This window comes from Leptosomus discolor, chromosome 4 (assembly GCF_034619465.1).
Source record: "Leptosomus discolor isolate bLepDis1 chromosome 4, bLepDis1.hap2, whole genome shotgun sequence".
In the NCBI taxonomy this organism is placed as follows: domain Eukaryota; kingdom Metazoa; phylum Chordata; class Aves; order Leptosomiformes; family Leptosomidae; genus Leptosomus; species Leptosomus discolor.
The window spans coordinates 27,884,984-27,900,737 of NC_141394.1; the positions used below are offsets into that span (position 1 = coordinate 27,884,984).

At 43.1% G+C, this 15,754-nt stretch overlaps 1 protein-coding gene across 2 annotated transcripts in view; it reads left to right on the plus strand.

Moving 5' to 3' along the window:
- Window positions 1-864: 864 nt before the first annotated feature.
- Window positions 865-15,754, plus strand: part of PPP3CA (protein phosphatase 3 catalytic subunit alpha) — a 194,966-nt gene continuing 180,076 nt past the window's right edge. For both annotated transcript variants that reach the window (XM_086464760.1, XM_086464759.1), the window contains exon 1: window positions 865-922. In XM_086464760.1, coding sequence (XP_086320886.1) covers window positions 865-922 — 58 coding nt within the window. The remainder of the gene's footprint in view (window positions 923-15,754) is intronic.

A 15,754-nucleotide genomic window follows, 5' to 3' on the forward strand; every position in this document is an offset into this window, starting at 1 on the left:
GGCTTCGCCTGCAGTCCCGCGGTACCTCCGCGCCTGCCGAGCCGCGGCCCCGGAGCGCTGCGCGGTGCGACCCCGCCGGTCCCCACGGCGCGGGTGGGCGCAGGCGGTGCACCTGGGCGGTGCGGCGGCGCGGGCGGGGCTACCTGACAGTGATTGGCACCTCGGCGGCAGCCAATGGCGGCGCGGGGGAGCGGGAGCTGGGAGGGCGGGGCCGGGCGGCGCGGCGCGGCGGGGGGGGGGGGGGGGGGGGGTCTGCGCCGCGGAGCGTGTGCAGCGCCGCGGGGCCGCGGCCGGTGTCGGTGCGAGTGAGGCGAGAGACCCTGCGGGGGGCGGGGGTAAGAGACGGATCCGGATCCCGATCCAGTGCGGCGGCCGGTGGCGGCGGCGGGAGGAGCCGGAGCAGCCGGCGGCGCGCCGCGGAGGAAGGAAACGTAGGGCTGGCCGCTGCGTGTGCAACCTGGCTGTTCCTGCTGCCCGCGTCCACTCGTGGCTTTTCCTGCCGGCGCTGCCTGACAGCCGCCCGCTGCGGGTGTTGTCGCCGGGGTCTTTGGCGGGGGGGGGGAAGAGCGAGCCGTCCTAAACAACCCGGAGGCGTGATTGAAAGCGAGCAATAATTAACTGGAGGAGGAAGAGGAGGAGGAGGAGGAGGAGGAGGACGAGGACGACGACGACGGGGGTGGAGGAAGACGAAGGAGGAAGGCACCGCGCGGCAGAGCCCAGCCGAGCCAGCGAGCGGCGGCGGGACGCGGCAACTTCGGCCGCAGCGGAGGAGCCCGAGCCCTGACAGCAGCGGCGGCCGCCGCCTCAGCCCGCGCCTGCCGTGCCCGAGGGGGGAGAGCCCCGCCGCCTCCCCGGCCGCCGGACATGTCGGAGCATAAGGCCGTTGATCCCAAGTTATCGACGACGGACAGAGTGGTGAAAGGTGGGTGCTGCGCCCCCGCTGTCCTTTCGGCCGGGTCGTCCCGCCGTGCCCTGGGCTGGGGCCGTGTCCGTGTCCGCCCCCCCCCCCCCCCCCCCCTTCCCCGCTCCGGGCAGGTACCGCGGGAGCTGCCGGCAGCACGGGCGCTGGAAAGCGGTGGGCTCGGCCCGGGGGCTTGCGCCGGGCCCCGGTGGAGGGTTTGCGGCTTCCCTCGCCTGTCCGCCCGGCGCTACATTGCAGCATTTCCCCCCCTTCCTCCCCCGCCGCCTCCCCCTCTCCGCCTTGAAGGCGCTGCACAGGGCTGGCGTGAGAGAGAGGGGGAGCCCCAGCTTCCTCACCCGCCCCAGTGCCTGGGCGAAAGCGGGGGCAGGGCTCGGCCCCCTCCCCCAGCCTGTCTGCTCCTCCGGGCATCCCCCCTTCCTCCTCCTCCTCCTCCGGACTGCGCTCCCCGGAGCCCCCCCGCAGGCTGCGCCGCCGCTTGTCACCGCCGTTCGGCTCCCCGCATGCAGCAGGATGCCTGGAAACCTCCCCGCCAAACCAGACCCCCCTGCAGGGGGCTGCGCTGCCCGGCTTCCACTCGCCACCCCCCTCTCCGCCCCTGCAGGGCCGCCCCCGCGGCACCCGCGGCGGGGATGCCGGGCGGGAGGGGTGGCCGTGGCCGCGGGCGCTGTGGGAGGTGGCGAAGGCTGCTTCCTCCTCCTTCTCCTCCATCGCCGTCTCTTGCTGGCGGCCCGGCCTGCGTGGATGTGAAGTTATCCAGCGGGCGTACCGTGGCCGCGCACCCGTGTGTGCGTGCAGATGTGCGTGGGGGTGCGCGGCACAAACGCCGATCGGCTTCATGATTTTTGCTGGGTGTTGGAGGTACGCGTGTGCGGCGCGCCGCGGCCGTGCGGGCGAACGGGAGTTCGGATTAACAGCACGCTGCGCTCTGCAGGACAGACCGGGGTCTTATTCACAGGGATAGTGCCCGATTGCAATCGTACATGTGCATTTCTCGGTACGGGTGGAGTGCGTGGGTCCTTAGCCGTTTGGTGTTTGGTTTTGTGGGGTGGTTTTTTTTCTTTTTTTTTTTTCCCCCCCACTTCCACACTGGCCACATAGCTGGATGTGCTTGGATACAGTTGGATAGCGTGTATTTCATCAGGTTGGGTTATAACCCACACATCGGTACAGGGCGTTATGGTGGAAAGCACAGATCCTAGATGCAGCATGCAGCCTTCCAGAACCCAGGAGGATGGAAACTGAAATGGCCTTGGAATATATACACTGTTGTGTTTACATGAGTGTACACTAAAACTAAACAGGCAATGTAAATATTATTTGGAAAGGCATATTATTTGTATTTTTGTGTTTATATTTACACTTAACCTTCTTATGCCATTTCCCCTCTTAATTTTTTTTTCCTTCCAAATGAAATTGTAGCTCTTCAGATGTTGTAAGAAGCGTAATTACAAGCACAATAAGAATTTTTTAAATATGGCTTGGGAATTCACCATTACCTTCTAATGTCTGGAATATTTTCTGCTTATTGAAGTAGTCAGTCTATTATATCACACTAGGAGTAGGCTTCAGAAGCCTGAAACAGCTATGTTTAGCTGATGCTTATCTAGTTTAGAAATAAGAAATGACCATCCCATTGGGAAGACTTCTTTGTGATTATGGGATGCCTAACTTTTTTTTTTTTTTTTTTTTTTTTTTAAACTGCCTTGGTCCTAACTCATGGCCAAATGCCCTGATCCTTCCTGTGGCAGGACTCCCTTTGGCTTGAGTTGATGTTCATCACTAATAGGAATTACCTCTATATTTATAAACCCCTCAATGGTTTCAGTGCATCTTAATGTGTTTCGTCAGTAATTGCTCGTTGCGTTTTTTCAAACATCTGAAAGCACCATTTCTAAGAAAACTTAGCAGTGTGTATAGTTAGGTATTTTTATAATGCAAATAAAAGAGAAATCAACTTTGTTAAACTGAGTTAAAGTACTGAACAAAAAGAACATGACATACATGCTGCTTAGGTGTCCATCTCACCTGGTAACTCTTGTCTTATAATGTCAGCATTTCACTGGAGATGTGGAGATTTGTTTAACTGATTCAGTCCTTTGTTGAATATTGAAATTCTTTTAAGGTCTTAAAATAGAATCTGAAAAGAGTAATACACAGTAAACTGATTCTTAATAGGATTATTCTTTCTTCTATTGTAGGCACTTCACACTGCCTTCGTATAGACTGTAAGGGAATCCAGTAGGAAAACAATTTGTGATAATAATAATAGAGATAGGAGAAGGTGACTTTGTTATTTCTTGCCTATAGAACATTATTTGTACATTCTTAAGATGACAAGTGGAATAGGCTTGGAATGTTAAATGAATAAGGAATAATTAAAAAAATAGGAAGGTACCTTGTAAGCACCTATGAAAGTAGTTGGAGAGCTTTGGTATTTTGGAGAAGAAAACCAGATATTCTGATGTTGATGAGATACAACCTGTGCAAACAACTTTTTTTTTTTTTTTTAAAGTTAGAATAGCGTATAAAAACTTACTTGGAACGGAAGTGTCTTTAGCATATGTATGCAGGCTCTGGATTAAACTCTGTCTTCTGTTCACATGTGTGGGGGTGTTTTGCTTGTTTTTATTGTGTTTCGTTGGCATTTTTTTAAAATTCTTTTACTGGTGCATGACAGGAGATGTCTCCTTCTAAGAACAGTTCTGGGCTGACTGGTGAAAATCGTGGCTTGGCACCGTTGCGTAACGGCAGGGTGGGTTTGGGGAGGTTGCCGTTCCAGCAGCTTGATGCAGATTGCTTGTGGCTGAGAGCTGCCTCTTCAGGAGGTTGCTGTGGGCTTGTTTTTTTTTCTTTTTGTCTTCTCATGCTTAAAAACTCAAATATACTGAGAAGTGGGGTATTTCCATCTGTGAGGAACATCTCATACTTATTTTGCTTTGCTTATTGAATTGTCTGAACTGTGCTTAAATGATTTGAATCCAAAATAACAAATGGTTTTGGGAGAAGGGGAAAAAAGTTTAGGAGCCCCTAAGGCTTATAAGGTCCTGGTCTTCTCCCACCTCTGTTATGCAGCTTGTGCACAATTATGTTTGACAGTTGGAGTGAAATTTTTGGATTTGACACTGTTGTGCAATGGGCAGTGTAAACAAGAAATTCAAGTCTGCGTGTAATGTTAAGTTTTCAGAAGCAAATTACCTCTTGTTAAAGTTGACAAAATTGTGTTCTGTTGAGCTAAAGGAAAAGTATGTGAATCCAAAGGATGCAGTTATGGTTTGAGAAGTACTTTTTGATTTGCTCTTCTGCTCTCCTTAAGATAGTACGTATGTTATGATGCGAAATAGAGAATTTACTTTTACTCTCTGGATTTTGTGATCCTGTAGAGGAGACACTTTGGTCTGTTGACTGCAAATACGATAACCTGTGCATTCAGAAGTTTGCGGGATTGAGGCTCAGGACAACATACTGTTGCAGTAAATGCTGACTTCACATACTTACAAATGGAAATTTCTTGCTTTTTTGTTAGAGGTATGATGCAGCCTTCACCTGGACAGAGCTGTCTTTAAGTTTTGTCCTTCAGGACTGAGGAAGCTACTCCTTATCCATGCTGCTTTTAACTCTTCTGCTCACCAGCCAGAATGTGGGCTTGGTTGTTCTTGTGAAGGTAGGAATACCTGTCCAGGAAAAACTGGGCTGAGGATACTAGCTCATTCCTCATAGGTCACATAACAGCTGTCTGATGTCAACAGCTTTTGGTCACTACTGACATAGCAAGATTTGAACCCCACCGACCTAGAGGGAAAAGCTGTGTATCGTGTTACTTGACCTCCTCAAAATATTCAGTGTTGCATTACTGTCTTCTAGAAATACTGCTCTAAAGCAAAGTAATTCTAAGTAAAAACTTCGAAAGTGAACTGCAGTAGTCATACAGAGAAATAAAGTCAGTATTTCTTGGAAATCTTGCTATTGGCTAGGGACAATGAATGTTTTGATTCTTCTGGGCAGGTTAGGTGGTTGTGTGCTTTTGAGTGGGTGCTTTGGTATTTTTTGCTTTGAAGGGAAGTGGAGTTGTAATGAAATCCTTCTATCTCAGCTGTTTAGATGGGCTGCTGCCATGGCTTGTGAACCCTGGTGTTGGCAGTCTCCTTTCCTCTTGTGCGTCGCGTGCGGAGGTGTACACAGTTATATCAACAATTGACAACGCCCAAAAAACCAACACCGATCTTTGCTGTCTCTGAATTTCAAACCGTGTCATTGTTAATGGTCTTCTAATGTTCAGGCTGTCAGTTGTTTGTAATGTAATATGAATGCCAGCTCATGATCAATATGTTAGCCATCAGTATTAATTTCAGCTTTCTGAAAGGTAAAATTGCTGTCAATAATGGGAATTAGCAATGAAGCTTAGAGTTTCCATTAGTTCAGGGAGACTTGTGTGTACTCGCCAAAGGCTTGTGCTCCAGGCTGGAATCCAGCATCAGTGTATTGCAGAAGCCTGCCTCTGTCTCCCTTTGAATCAAGTGCAATTTTTCCAGCATAGATGTATCCTGCAAGTGCTGGGCTGCCTGCCCTTCAGTGGTTTTTGAGTAATCGTGTGATGACCTGAATGTCAGTAGTGTTGGTGAATTTGGTATATATTTTGGTGTAAATTTGAGTGTTAGGAAATGTATGATAAGGACCAGTGTTACTTGGATAGTTATAGCACTCTAATGATAGTAAATGGTTATGTGCCCCTCTTCGAGGGTGCTGAAGATTCAGTATCTGCTTGATCCTCATGAGGGAAAGGAAGGAGTTGCTTTGTAGCTGTTGCTATTGGGATAGGAAAACTGACTCTGTTTTTCTTTTAATTAATTCATCCTTTTAGTACTTAGGAATGTACTCACTTATTCTGAGAAAGCCTGCATCTGAGTATAAGGAGTGTTGTTAACTAGAGAATCCTCCTTCAGCTATGTCAGAAAGGTGGCACTGTACAGCTGGGGATTATCTGCTCTCCTCCATCCACTTTTACCTTCATTTGAAGGGATGGGTGTTCTTCCACCCCAGTTTTGGCAGCTCTGTAATTGCAGATCCCCTGGTACCTTCATGAAGCAAGGCAGATGAAGTGCAGCAGAGAACAGAAAACTGAATATGCTTGCATAGGCTTTATGGTTACTTAGGAAAGAAAATGAGGTTGGCTTCTGATATGTAAGTGCTTTGTTCTTATCTTGTGGTCAAAACGAAGTTAATACTTGTAAGACCAGTGGATTCTGTCAGCTGGATATTGCTTGGGTATTCTGGTCTTGGTGTGTTTTACATTGCATAAACCTGTATATCTGTGATGGGTGTATGACACTTGTAAATGATTGTGAATGTAGTAATGAGAAACTGAAACAAAACCAAAGTACAGTGCTTGACAGTTATGCTTGTGTAATAAAGCTGGTGATTTATCTTGATTTGTGAACTCACAGAGCCTCTTAGTCATTATGATCATTTTGTAAATAAGCCCTTTAGCAAAACAAGTCTTTTGCTGTATAGGCGTGGGGGGAGAATCGTGCTCACGCTGAAGGGTGCCTTTCTGATGTAGTTATTGCTGCACTGCATAGGTGGGAGGCTTTTCTCATGCTCTGTGTTATGAGAGTGGCTTGCTGAGTGTGCTGAGTCTCGACTGATATGAGGGGAGGGACAAAATTGCTTTGTTTGTGTACTTCTGAATTCCATGTCGGCTAAAGTTGTCTTCTATCACCTGCTCTATTTGGCTGAGCCTAGCGAGAGAGCTGGTGCTTTTGATACCACTGGTGGTGGTGAGATACTTGAAAGAGGAGTTCATGCTGGATGTTATCAGTATTTAGCTTAATTGGAAAATATGAGCCAGTTGAGGTCATTTTCCATAGGGGGATGTTGTAGAGAACAGTTGTTTCCTCTCTGCTATCCATTCCCAAATTGAATGGTATCTACTTCCATCACGTCATTAGAGACGATAGGTATTGCATGGTTATGCTTGCTTTTCTGTGCAGGTTGTGGCAGGAAGGTCAAATTTTTTTGTAGTTCCATGACTTCCAGAACTTGTCCTGTTCCTTCCCATCTGGTATTTCTAAAGGGATTTTCTGTCAAAATTCATTTTGGTTAATGTCAATGAATAAGTACCTGTAACTTGGATACTCCAAACTAATCTCTTTGTGGGGTTTTTTTGTTTGTTTGTTTGTGTGTTTTTTGTTGTGTTGGGTTTCTTTTTTTAGTTTCTTCTATTTTGCTGAGTGGCTCCTACTTAAAGTACAAAAGCATGACTATAATTTAAATTTGGTACTTCATTTAACCATGAATATTAATTAATCCAAGGCTTACTGGTAATGGTGAAGCAGCATGTAGTGGGGCATAGTTCTCTCCTCATAGCTTTAAAGAATCTGGAGAAAAGTAGTTCCTTAAGAGTATTTTAAGAGACAAAGATACTGCTTAGCACTTTTCTCAAGCGTGCCATAAAAGAAGCCACAAGTTTCTGAAGTAAAAGCCACTTCAAATCATCTTCATAAAAAGTGCCTTCTTATATTCTTTTCTGTGTGGTTTCACGAATCAAATGCAAGTTACAATTGCATAATGGTTCTTCAGCTGAACACTTAAATCATTTCCTGTTCTGATAATCAGTCATTTACCTTGACTTTCCCCCGTAAAAGATCATTTTATGGCTACTTAATCAATAATGGTGGAAAGTATCATCCCAGTTTTGAAAAATATTATGGCGTATGTGCAGCTTAGTTCATGTAAGTGTGTGGCTCATTCAGCAATCTGCTGCTCAGGTTGTAGGTTCACATGTGTTGTTGCTGGAGGTTGTACCCCAGGTACGTTCTTGTTGTTTTCCTTTATTTACTGAATGAAGGAAGAGATGGAAGATTTTATGTGGAGAAACAGTGAGACAGTAAATGCTATGATGGTAAATTTTTCTTTTAAAGATAAAAATCTGAACTACTTATTCCTACCCTACTTACTCCTCCACCAGAAAGCTGCTACTGTTGAAATAACACCTCCAGAGTAGTACCTCCTTGACAGTCAGTTACGTGGATTTTAAACTGACGATGATATCTATATTTATAAGTGAGGTTAGGCATGTTAGCGTTGATATGGCAACACTGCTGTATGAGGAGAACGTGACTGTCTTACTTAAAATTGAATTATGATGCCAACACGATTTCCAACTAATACCGTTTATGTTTGGAGCTGGAGAGGAGGAGGAGAAGGGTGGAAAGGCACCAGAGGTCAAAAGTGGTGGTTTTACTTAGAAGTTAATTCCTGGGTGTCTGGGGGTTGCATGTGCTTGAGGTGTAAATGGCATTCTTCCCTTTTAGGGTGTACTTCATGAAGTTTTTGAAAACGTTTAGTTTGAGGATTGTCTACTTTCTACTTAGAAATGAAACTGTGCTGTACTGAACTTCTGTTGCAGCTTCCTCTTGGTTTTGTCGAGGTGTTTTTTTAATACTTTCTCCCCCTTGTGTTTCAATATACCCTTTCTTTTCCTGTCTATTCCTTTTGTACATTTCAGCAAAATTCTCTCTCCTTATGGCTAAGTATGTTGAGCAGCCTCAGTGCTGCCTGGTAGTTGTGATTTGTGTGAATGTACCTAATGCAAGAGGTTCACTGAAGACAGTGTCTTTCCTTTGGTGCATCTGTAGGTGCCTGGGGAAGCATGTGAGAATAGGGGAAGTGTATATTCTGTCACTTCTTCAGGCTTGTGTTGTAATTCTGCAGCCAACTGCTGACTCTGTAGCTTTCTTTTCAGTGAGTAGCTCCACTACCAGTGCAGTACTCAAGCTCTACCCGACTAGTCACAGAGGGATGTCTCTGTTTTGCAGTTCAGTTTCTGCTTGCAGGTTGATTGGCAGTAATGTTAGAAACTCACAGTGTGACTTTTAGTTTTAACTCATGTAGTTTGCAAAAAGCTCTGAGGGCTAGCATAGACAGTGGTGGTTTTTGGTTAACTTGAGAAGAGAGGTGGTTAAGCGCCTTTGGTGCTTTGGTGTCTTTGCAACCAGACACAGAAATTAGTTAGCAATGGAAGGTAAGTTTTGATGAAGTTGGTAACAGTTGGAAAAACCTGAAGTTCCTCACAGATGAGTGAACTTTAAAACCCTTACCTTAAACTCTAAGCATGAAAGGCGCAGAACCTAGTCTGCATAGAGATTGTATAAAATCTTTGTGGTAAAGAAAGGAAAAACTAAGCTAAAATATGGTTGCATTAAATCTTCCAATAGTGATAGCTATTTTTCCATCTTTCAGATAGATGTATATGGCTTAATATAATAATTGACGTTGGATGCATTATGGGGCTTTCAAAACTGAGAGGCACTGTAATGGGATTAAACATGTACTGATGGAGACAGATATCACTATAACTGTGCCAGTATTCTACACCATATTCTTTTTCTCCACGCTGTCTTTGAGACATGCAGCTTGGGCATTTTATTTTATCAGATTTGTGTCAATCAAAATACTTTCCTTGAGTCGTCCTGACTGTTGCACAATGTAGAACCGATGATAGTGTAGAGCAAAAAAAGTATTGCTAACCTGTTACGGAGCAAATTCTGCTATAACATTGGCTCTGATACATGCTAATTATACAGAAATATCAAGCCTTCACAGCGTTACCACAAGAAAGGAAGTACATTTTGAACTTCTGATGGAAATGGTGAAAATAACGTGTGTTAATAATGGGTTACACAGATGTGATGCTGCAGACAGTCTTTCTCACTCTGGGCATTGTTCAATAGCCTTAATTGATAGAATACAAACTACAGGGTTTTGGCCTAATTTAGTATGTGATTAGATTTTAATTTTTAATGTGTGCCTTTATGAGTGTCTTTGAAGGTAGGTTGTATGACTTTTAAAATTTTTGTTTTATTTTTTTTCACTTGCTGATAGTGACAGCTCGGTAATTGTGTGGCCGTATAAAGTGAAGTTCCTGAGATGTTCATGTTTTGAAGTAACTGTCATTTGGAAAGAAATCCTTTGCAGTCTAGATAGATGGCCCAAAGCGAGCAAAAGAGGCTCAGCATCTAACATGTTTTCGATTGCTGTGTTTGATTATAAGTACATGTGTAACAATTTTTTTCTGTCTTTCTTTGGACAGGGATGCTTCGGTTTTATCATTCTCTTGCTGTGGCTTGTTACTTGTTATGGAATCCCAGATTGGCTCCTATGAAAATCGATGTATGCTGTGTATGATTAGGTGGTAGCCTTTCTGAAGTGTTTGGAATTCCTCTGGAAGTGGTGGTTCTCTCCTGAAGTGGAGAAGCTGGTAAAAAGAATGCTAGTTTTCTTAATAAATCAGTGATTTCCTTAGTAACTAGAGTAAAAAGAAAGCGGTGCAGGAGCTTGTGACTTCTTTCTGGTCTATGGTTCTGTATGGGTGATTTTGGAGGGCAAGGCGCATGGCTAGAGAGGAGCATATACTCTTGTATTTTCTCTAGAAATGACATGAAATTACTTGAAATAGTATGTTCAGGGTTCTGTGGAGATTTTATGTGGGAATACATGCTTTCCCCTAGGTTTTTCTCCATCTGTTAAGGGGTAATGCTCCAGTAGAGAGAGTTGTATCTGAAAATTCTTTCTGCATCTATATATGTGGTGTTTTTTTTTTTTTTTTTTTTACGATTTTAACCTTTTCTTTGCCTTTGTGTATTTGAATCCCTGTGAAAAATCTGATTTGGTTCACATATAGTACAGTTAACAAAACAATTAAAAGCTTCTAGATGGGGAAGTCCACCCTGTTGTTGGCTCCAGAGAAAAGATATTTCATCATCCACTTTGGACTTCAGATAATTTTTATTCAGCACACCTCTTTTCAACAACAAATTTGGGATTTCTTGGCTGAATTCTACTTTTATTACTGGAAAAGACAATTTTAGTAATTTAATACCTTTTATTTACCATCATTTTAAAAGCAGTTTAACATGATTGACAACTTGGATGAAGAACCATTCATACAAGATCCCTTCCTATCCTCCCAAACACAAAGAACAACCCATGAACAGAATTTTTTTTTGGAATCAAACAATTTAAATAATTTTTTAGTCTTTTTTCCACAATGCTTGCCAAGTTTTGATTTGATGTAGATTACAATGGTCATACTGTGTTACAATCTTTGAAAAAGTGCAACTAGTTATTAGCTGCTATGACACGAACAGCTGTAGTATTTTTATGATAACAGCTGGGAACAATCTAATTCTCTTCAATAACTTTCTTTTATTGTTCCTTTCATGCCATTTTTTAAAATGAGAAAGCGAGATTATTGTATTTGTTCTCTATTTTACACCAGGGATTTCTTCATAATCAGTGGTGGCAATTAGGTATCAAAATATGGCATTGCTGTTTGTGACATTTCCCTCTGCAGGACCTGTTTCATAACCCGCTGAAATCTGCAGGAGTTGGAGTTATTACATTAACTTGAGTAAACTGTGAATCAAGCAGTCATCCTAGGATTTATAATTTTGGCCTTCCTTTTCAGTGCATGATGTCTCCTTGGTTTAAATGGTTTTGTTATACCTGATTCTATGCAGCTTAGGACAGGACAGCATTAGCCCTTATTTTAGCACTGAACTAAGGGCGTTTCTACTTTGCTGTGCTCTCATTTAGCAAGTGAAAAGGGACTTGTCTCGTTGTAGGTGGCTGATTTCCCAAGAAATAGTTTGCTGTTCTGTTGCTGTGTCTTCAGAAGTGTAGTCTAAAATGTTTTCCATGTGTGTGTGCTTGTTTTTTATAGTCAGAAAAACAAGTAAGTGCCTTTCTCATGTATAAATTATTTTTCTGTGTCCCCCTACAAATGAGTTTTCTTCAGTAATGAACACATCTGGGTTGCCTTAAATAAAATCTGTTTAACTTATTTTTCTGGTGTAATAGAGTAAGTCTTAATATTAAAATCACACTGGTAGTACTAAAGATGTACATGCTAGATCTGTGTGGGAGCGCTATTTTTTTCCCCAAGAGACCTGCTGTTCTGTGTCACACAAGTGGTGTGTCTGACTAGAGGGGAGCCTCGTGGCATAACAAGGGTATATTGGGCATGCAGCTAGGGAGTTCGGGAAGAAGAAATGAAGAGCACAGTGGGAAAAAGGGTATGTGTTTTCAGTTGAGTAAAGTGTTAGTTAGGGAATCCTATGTAGCTTAGAAATCAAAAGTGGAGACCTATTTTAGGAGTGCTTTGCCTAATGAGTTATATTGGCTCAGGTGAGGTGTCTGTGCAGCAGGGCAGGAAGCTGTGTGGTCACTGCTAGGGAGCTTGACTCTATTAACAAGCAGAGAATGGGCAAAGGCAGTTGGTGACATTTTTAGTTACTCGTATACTCTGTGTGTAACCCCAAGTTTGGTTTAGATTATCAGTTCTGCATCTCTTTTCAGAAAAGTTTCCTGAGAAAAAGTGCTTATAGTTTCTGTTAACTGTAACAACTCTTAAGCTGTTTGTGTTTGTTATCAGTAATAAGGAGGGGGAAATGACTTTAAGATGCTATCTTTTGAGCATACTGAGGTGAGGTAACTTTTGGTAAAGGGAGGAAAGGAGGAGTGAACTGCAAAACCCCATATTTTTGTACTACAAAAGGGGGTGAACCTGCATTAATTTCAGTTGAGAGATTGGTTTTAGTTTCTGGGCTGTTGATACCTTAGCAGGTATGGTTTTTTTCTTTATCATTTAGCCTTCTGGTCTCCACTGAGTAAGGTGGTACTCCACTGGAGAAATGGTGTATCCTTAATTTTTATGAATTATGTGTCAAAGTACTTTTCTCAATCACTCACAACTAAAAAGCATGAGCTCTGACAACTTCACAGAAGCACAGAATGGTTGAGACTGGAAGGGACCTCTGGAGGTCATCTGGTCCAACCCTTGCTTTCTTAGCCTTTCATCATAGGACATCAGTCCCTTAAATCGTCTTAATGGCCCTTTGCTGGACTCTCTGCAGCTGCTCCATGTCTCACAGTTTGTGTGAAATAAATGTAAATAAAAGTAAATTTATATAGATCAAGAACTTGCACATTAGGGAGTAGCATGCTTTTATCCTTTTTAACAAAGTACTGCTGCTTCCCTGGGGCTCTGAATCTCAGGTGACACTTTAGTCACAGGTAAATACTGTCTGTTTACCACATAGAAGATCAGAGATATCACTGTCACTAACATGTCTTAAATGCATGTGAATTTTTTGTACAGCATTAACCTCACGTTTTGTATATAGACAATACTTCACTGAGGATATTGTTTGTATAACCCTGGCTAATCTTAGAAGTACTGCCAGTCAGAAAGTTACTCTGCAAATATCTTTTTGGTTATAATGCAGTTGCTATGACTCCCTTTTATTTTTTCCTTCTCCTTCTCCCCCCCCCCCCCCCCCCAATTTATTGGAGTTGAAGGAGTTGAGGTTTTTATAGGTCATCTTAGAGAATTTGCCAACAGCCTCCTGGGCTGCATTAGGAGGAGTGTTATAAGCAGGTTGAGGGAGGTGATCCTTCCCCTCTCCTCAGCACTAGTGTGGCCACACCTGGAGTGCTGTGTACAGTTCTGGGCTTCCCAGTATGAGAAAGACATGGATATACTGGAATGCATCCAGTGCAGGGCCACAAAGATGACTATGGGACTGGAGCATCTTTCATATGAGGAGTGGCTGAGAGAGCTGGGGCCATTCAGCTGGGAGAAGACAAGGCTTGGGAGTCTTATCAATATGTATAAATCTTGGTGGGAGGAAATGAAGGAGGGGGAGCCAGGCTCTTCTCAGTGGTGCCCAGTGACAGGGCAAGAGGTAATGGGCACAAATTGACAGCTCTTACAGTAAGTGAATTTTCTAGTTTTCAAACACTTGTGCAGGTTGTCCAGGGAGGTTGTGGAGTCTCCATCCTTGGGGACATTCAAAAGCTATCTGAATGTGGCTCTGGGCAGGTGGCTCTAGGTGGCCCTGCTTGAGCAGGGATGTTGGACCAGATGACCTCCAGAGGTCCCCTTCCAACCTCAGCCATTCTGTGATGATCTTTTATTGAGATCTTTTAAATGGATAGTTAAAACACTGTTGATCAAGTCACCTTTTGACCAAACACGACATACAGAAATCTCCCTTTAAAAATGAAAGGTTGTATTTGATAATGAGGTATTCTACAGGAAGAATGCTTTGTGTGGTTATGAGGATCCACCGTGAAAATACTTACTTTGAAATAGCAGCAAGATATGTTGCGTTGGGAAATTATATATCTATATATATATTTTTAATTGACGCATCCATATGTAGCTGGTAGTGTTGCTTGCAAAACATTTGCACAGATCATTCTTGGCAATTTTCAGAAATCTCCTGATCATGTATAGCTCTGGAGTTTGGTGTGCCTTGAAAGCAGGGACAGATAGTATGCCCTCTGTACTTTGCTTTGGGCAACTGTAAGAAAAATGGAAAAAAGCTGTTATATAAAAGCTGTTATATAAATCTTTCGTAGTTATTAGCAACCCTTCTGACATGACCATCGGAAAGGTCCACTTTCTAATTACTGGAAGGAAGTGATTATCTCTTACTAGTCCTTGGTTCATGCGATTTTTTTTTTTTTTTTTTTTTTTTTTTTTTTATAGTGGCATGATGATTAAAACTGAGGGTGATGGCAATTCTCTTTCAGCTCTAATATTCTCTGGCATATTTTTTTCTTTGCTACTTTCTCATTTTTTCATTTCCCTCTGAAGATGCACATTGCCCTGTAAAGGTGACTAGGAAATACCTGAATATTGCACGTGTGAAAGTAAAATCAAACCTGTGATAAAGTAATCTGTTGATGTGGGTGATGGGGAATGAAAATGAGCATTTGGAAGAGTTTGAGTGTGACTAAAGTGTGCTGACTGCTTCAGAAGAGTTAGTAGAGCTTCCACACTAGAAGTTTTGAGCAAGTTCTCTAGGTGGGATCACCTTCATGGATAATTAATCTGGATAATGGAGATTTTTTTTTGATTTTTTTTTTTTTTTGGTAGTGAAAACACAGCTTCCAGGATTGCTTATCTGGCTAGATATTTTTGAGGAAAATGATAGACAGATAATGTAATTTAAAGTGTGAATTACCTCGGTGCTTATATGGAACATACTGTATAATAAAAACCTGGGGCAATATAAATCCCTGCGAAAGAAGTTTAAATGCATTGCAACATACTGAGCAACAACTGGGAAGAGGACTTGCTAGTGCAGGTAATAAATCTTTGGTCTAATTATTTGCGATTAGAAAGGTGTATGTCAAAAGTTCCCTTGTTCTGGAGAACTTCTGGTTGCAAACAGGCAAGTAGAGTGTTGAAGGAGTAGCCTTAAAGATACTTTAAAAAAATGAAAGCAAAAGGCAGGTTGAACATAGATATCATGACCTGGAAGGACGTTCCTGGCAACTAAACACACCAAAGGAGCTGAAGAGGTGCTTTGAATAGATGGAAATGAAGAGCAAATGAGAAAGCCCAACAACATGCAGGTGCTGTTAACAGCATATGTTCACGTACCTGAAGCATGAATAGCTATTCTAGGGGTATCTCTTCTAGCTGGAGGACATTTCTTCCTAAGCAACTCTGACGGTTGCGCCATTATCTCCTGCTCAGGTACAGGCCATGCAAAGAGAAGGCTTTTTTAGCACAGTAGGCATATGTCATAGTCACAAATAAGTCACCAGAGGAAATTGTTTCTTGGGATTGTATTAATGCAAAACTTTTTGAGAGTGACCATGGAAGAAAAGTTATCGTATAGCTATTCAAATATGTCTTATTTTATGAGGGAAGATACGTGATGCTGGGATTCGTTATTGAGAATCTCCTGTATTCTGGTGGTCTGATATACTGGGCGGGATTAAAATCTGACTTCAGTTTGTGCTATGATGCAAGCTGCT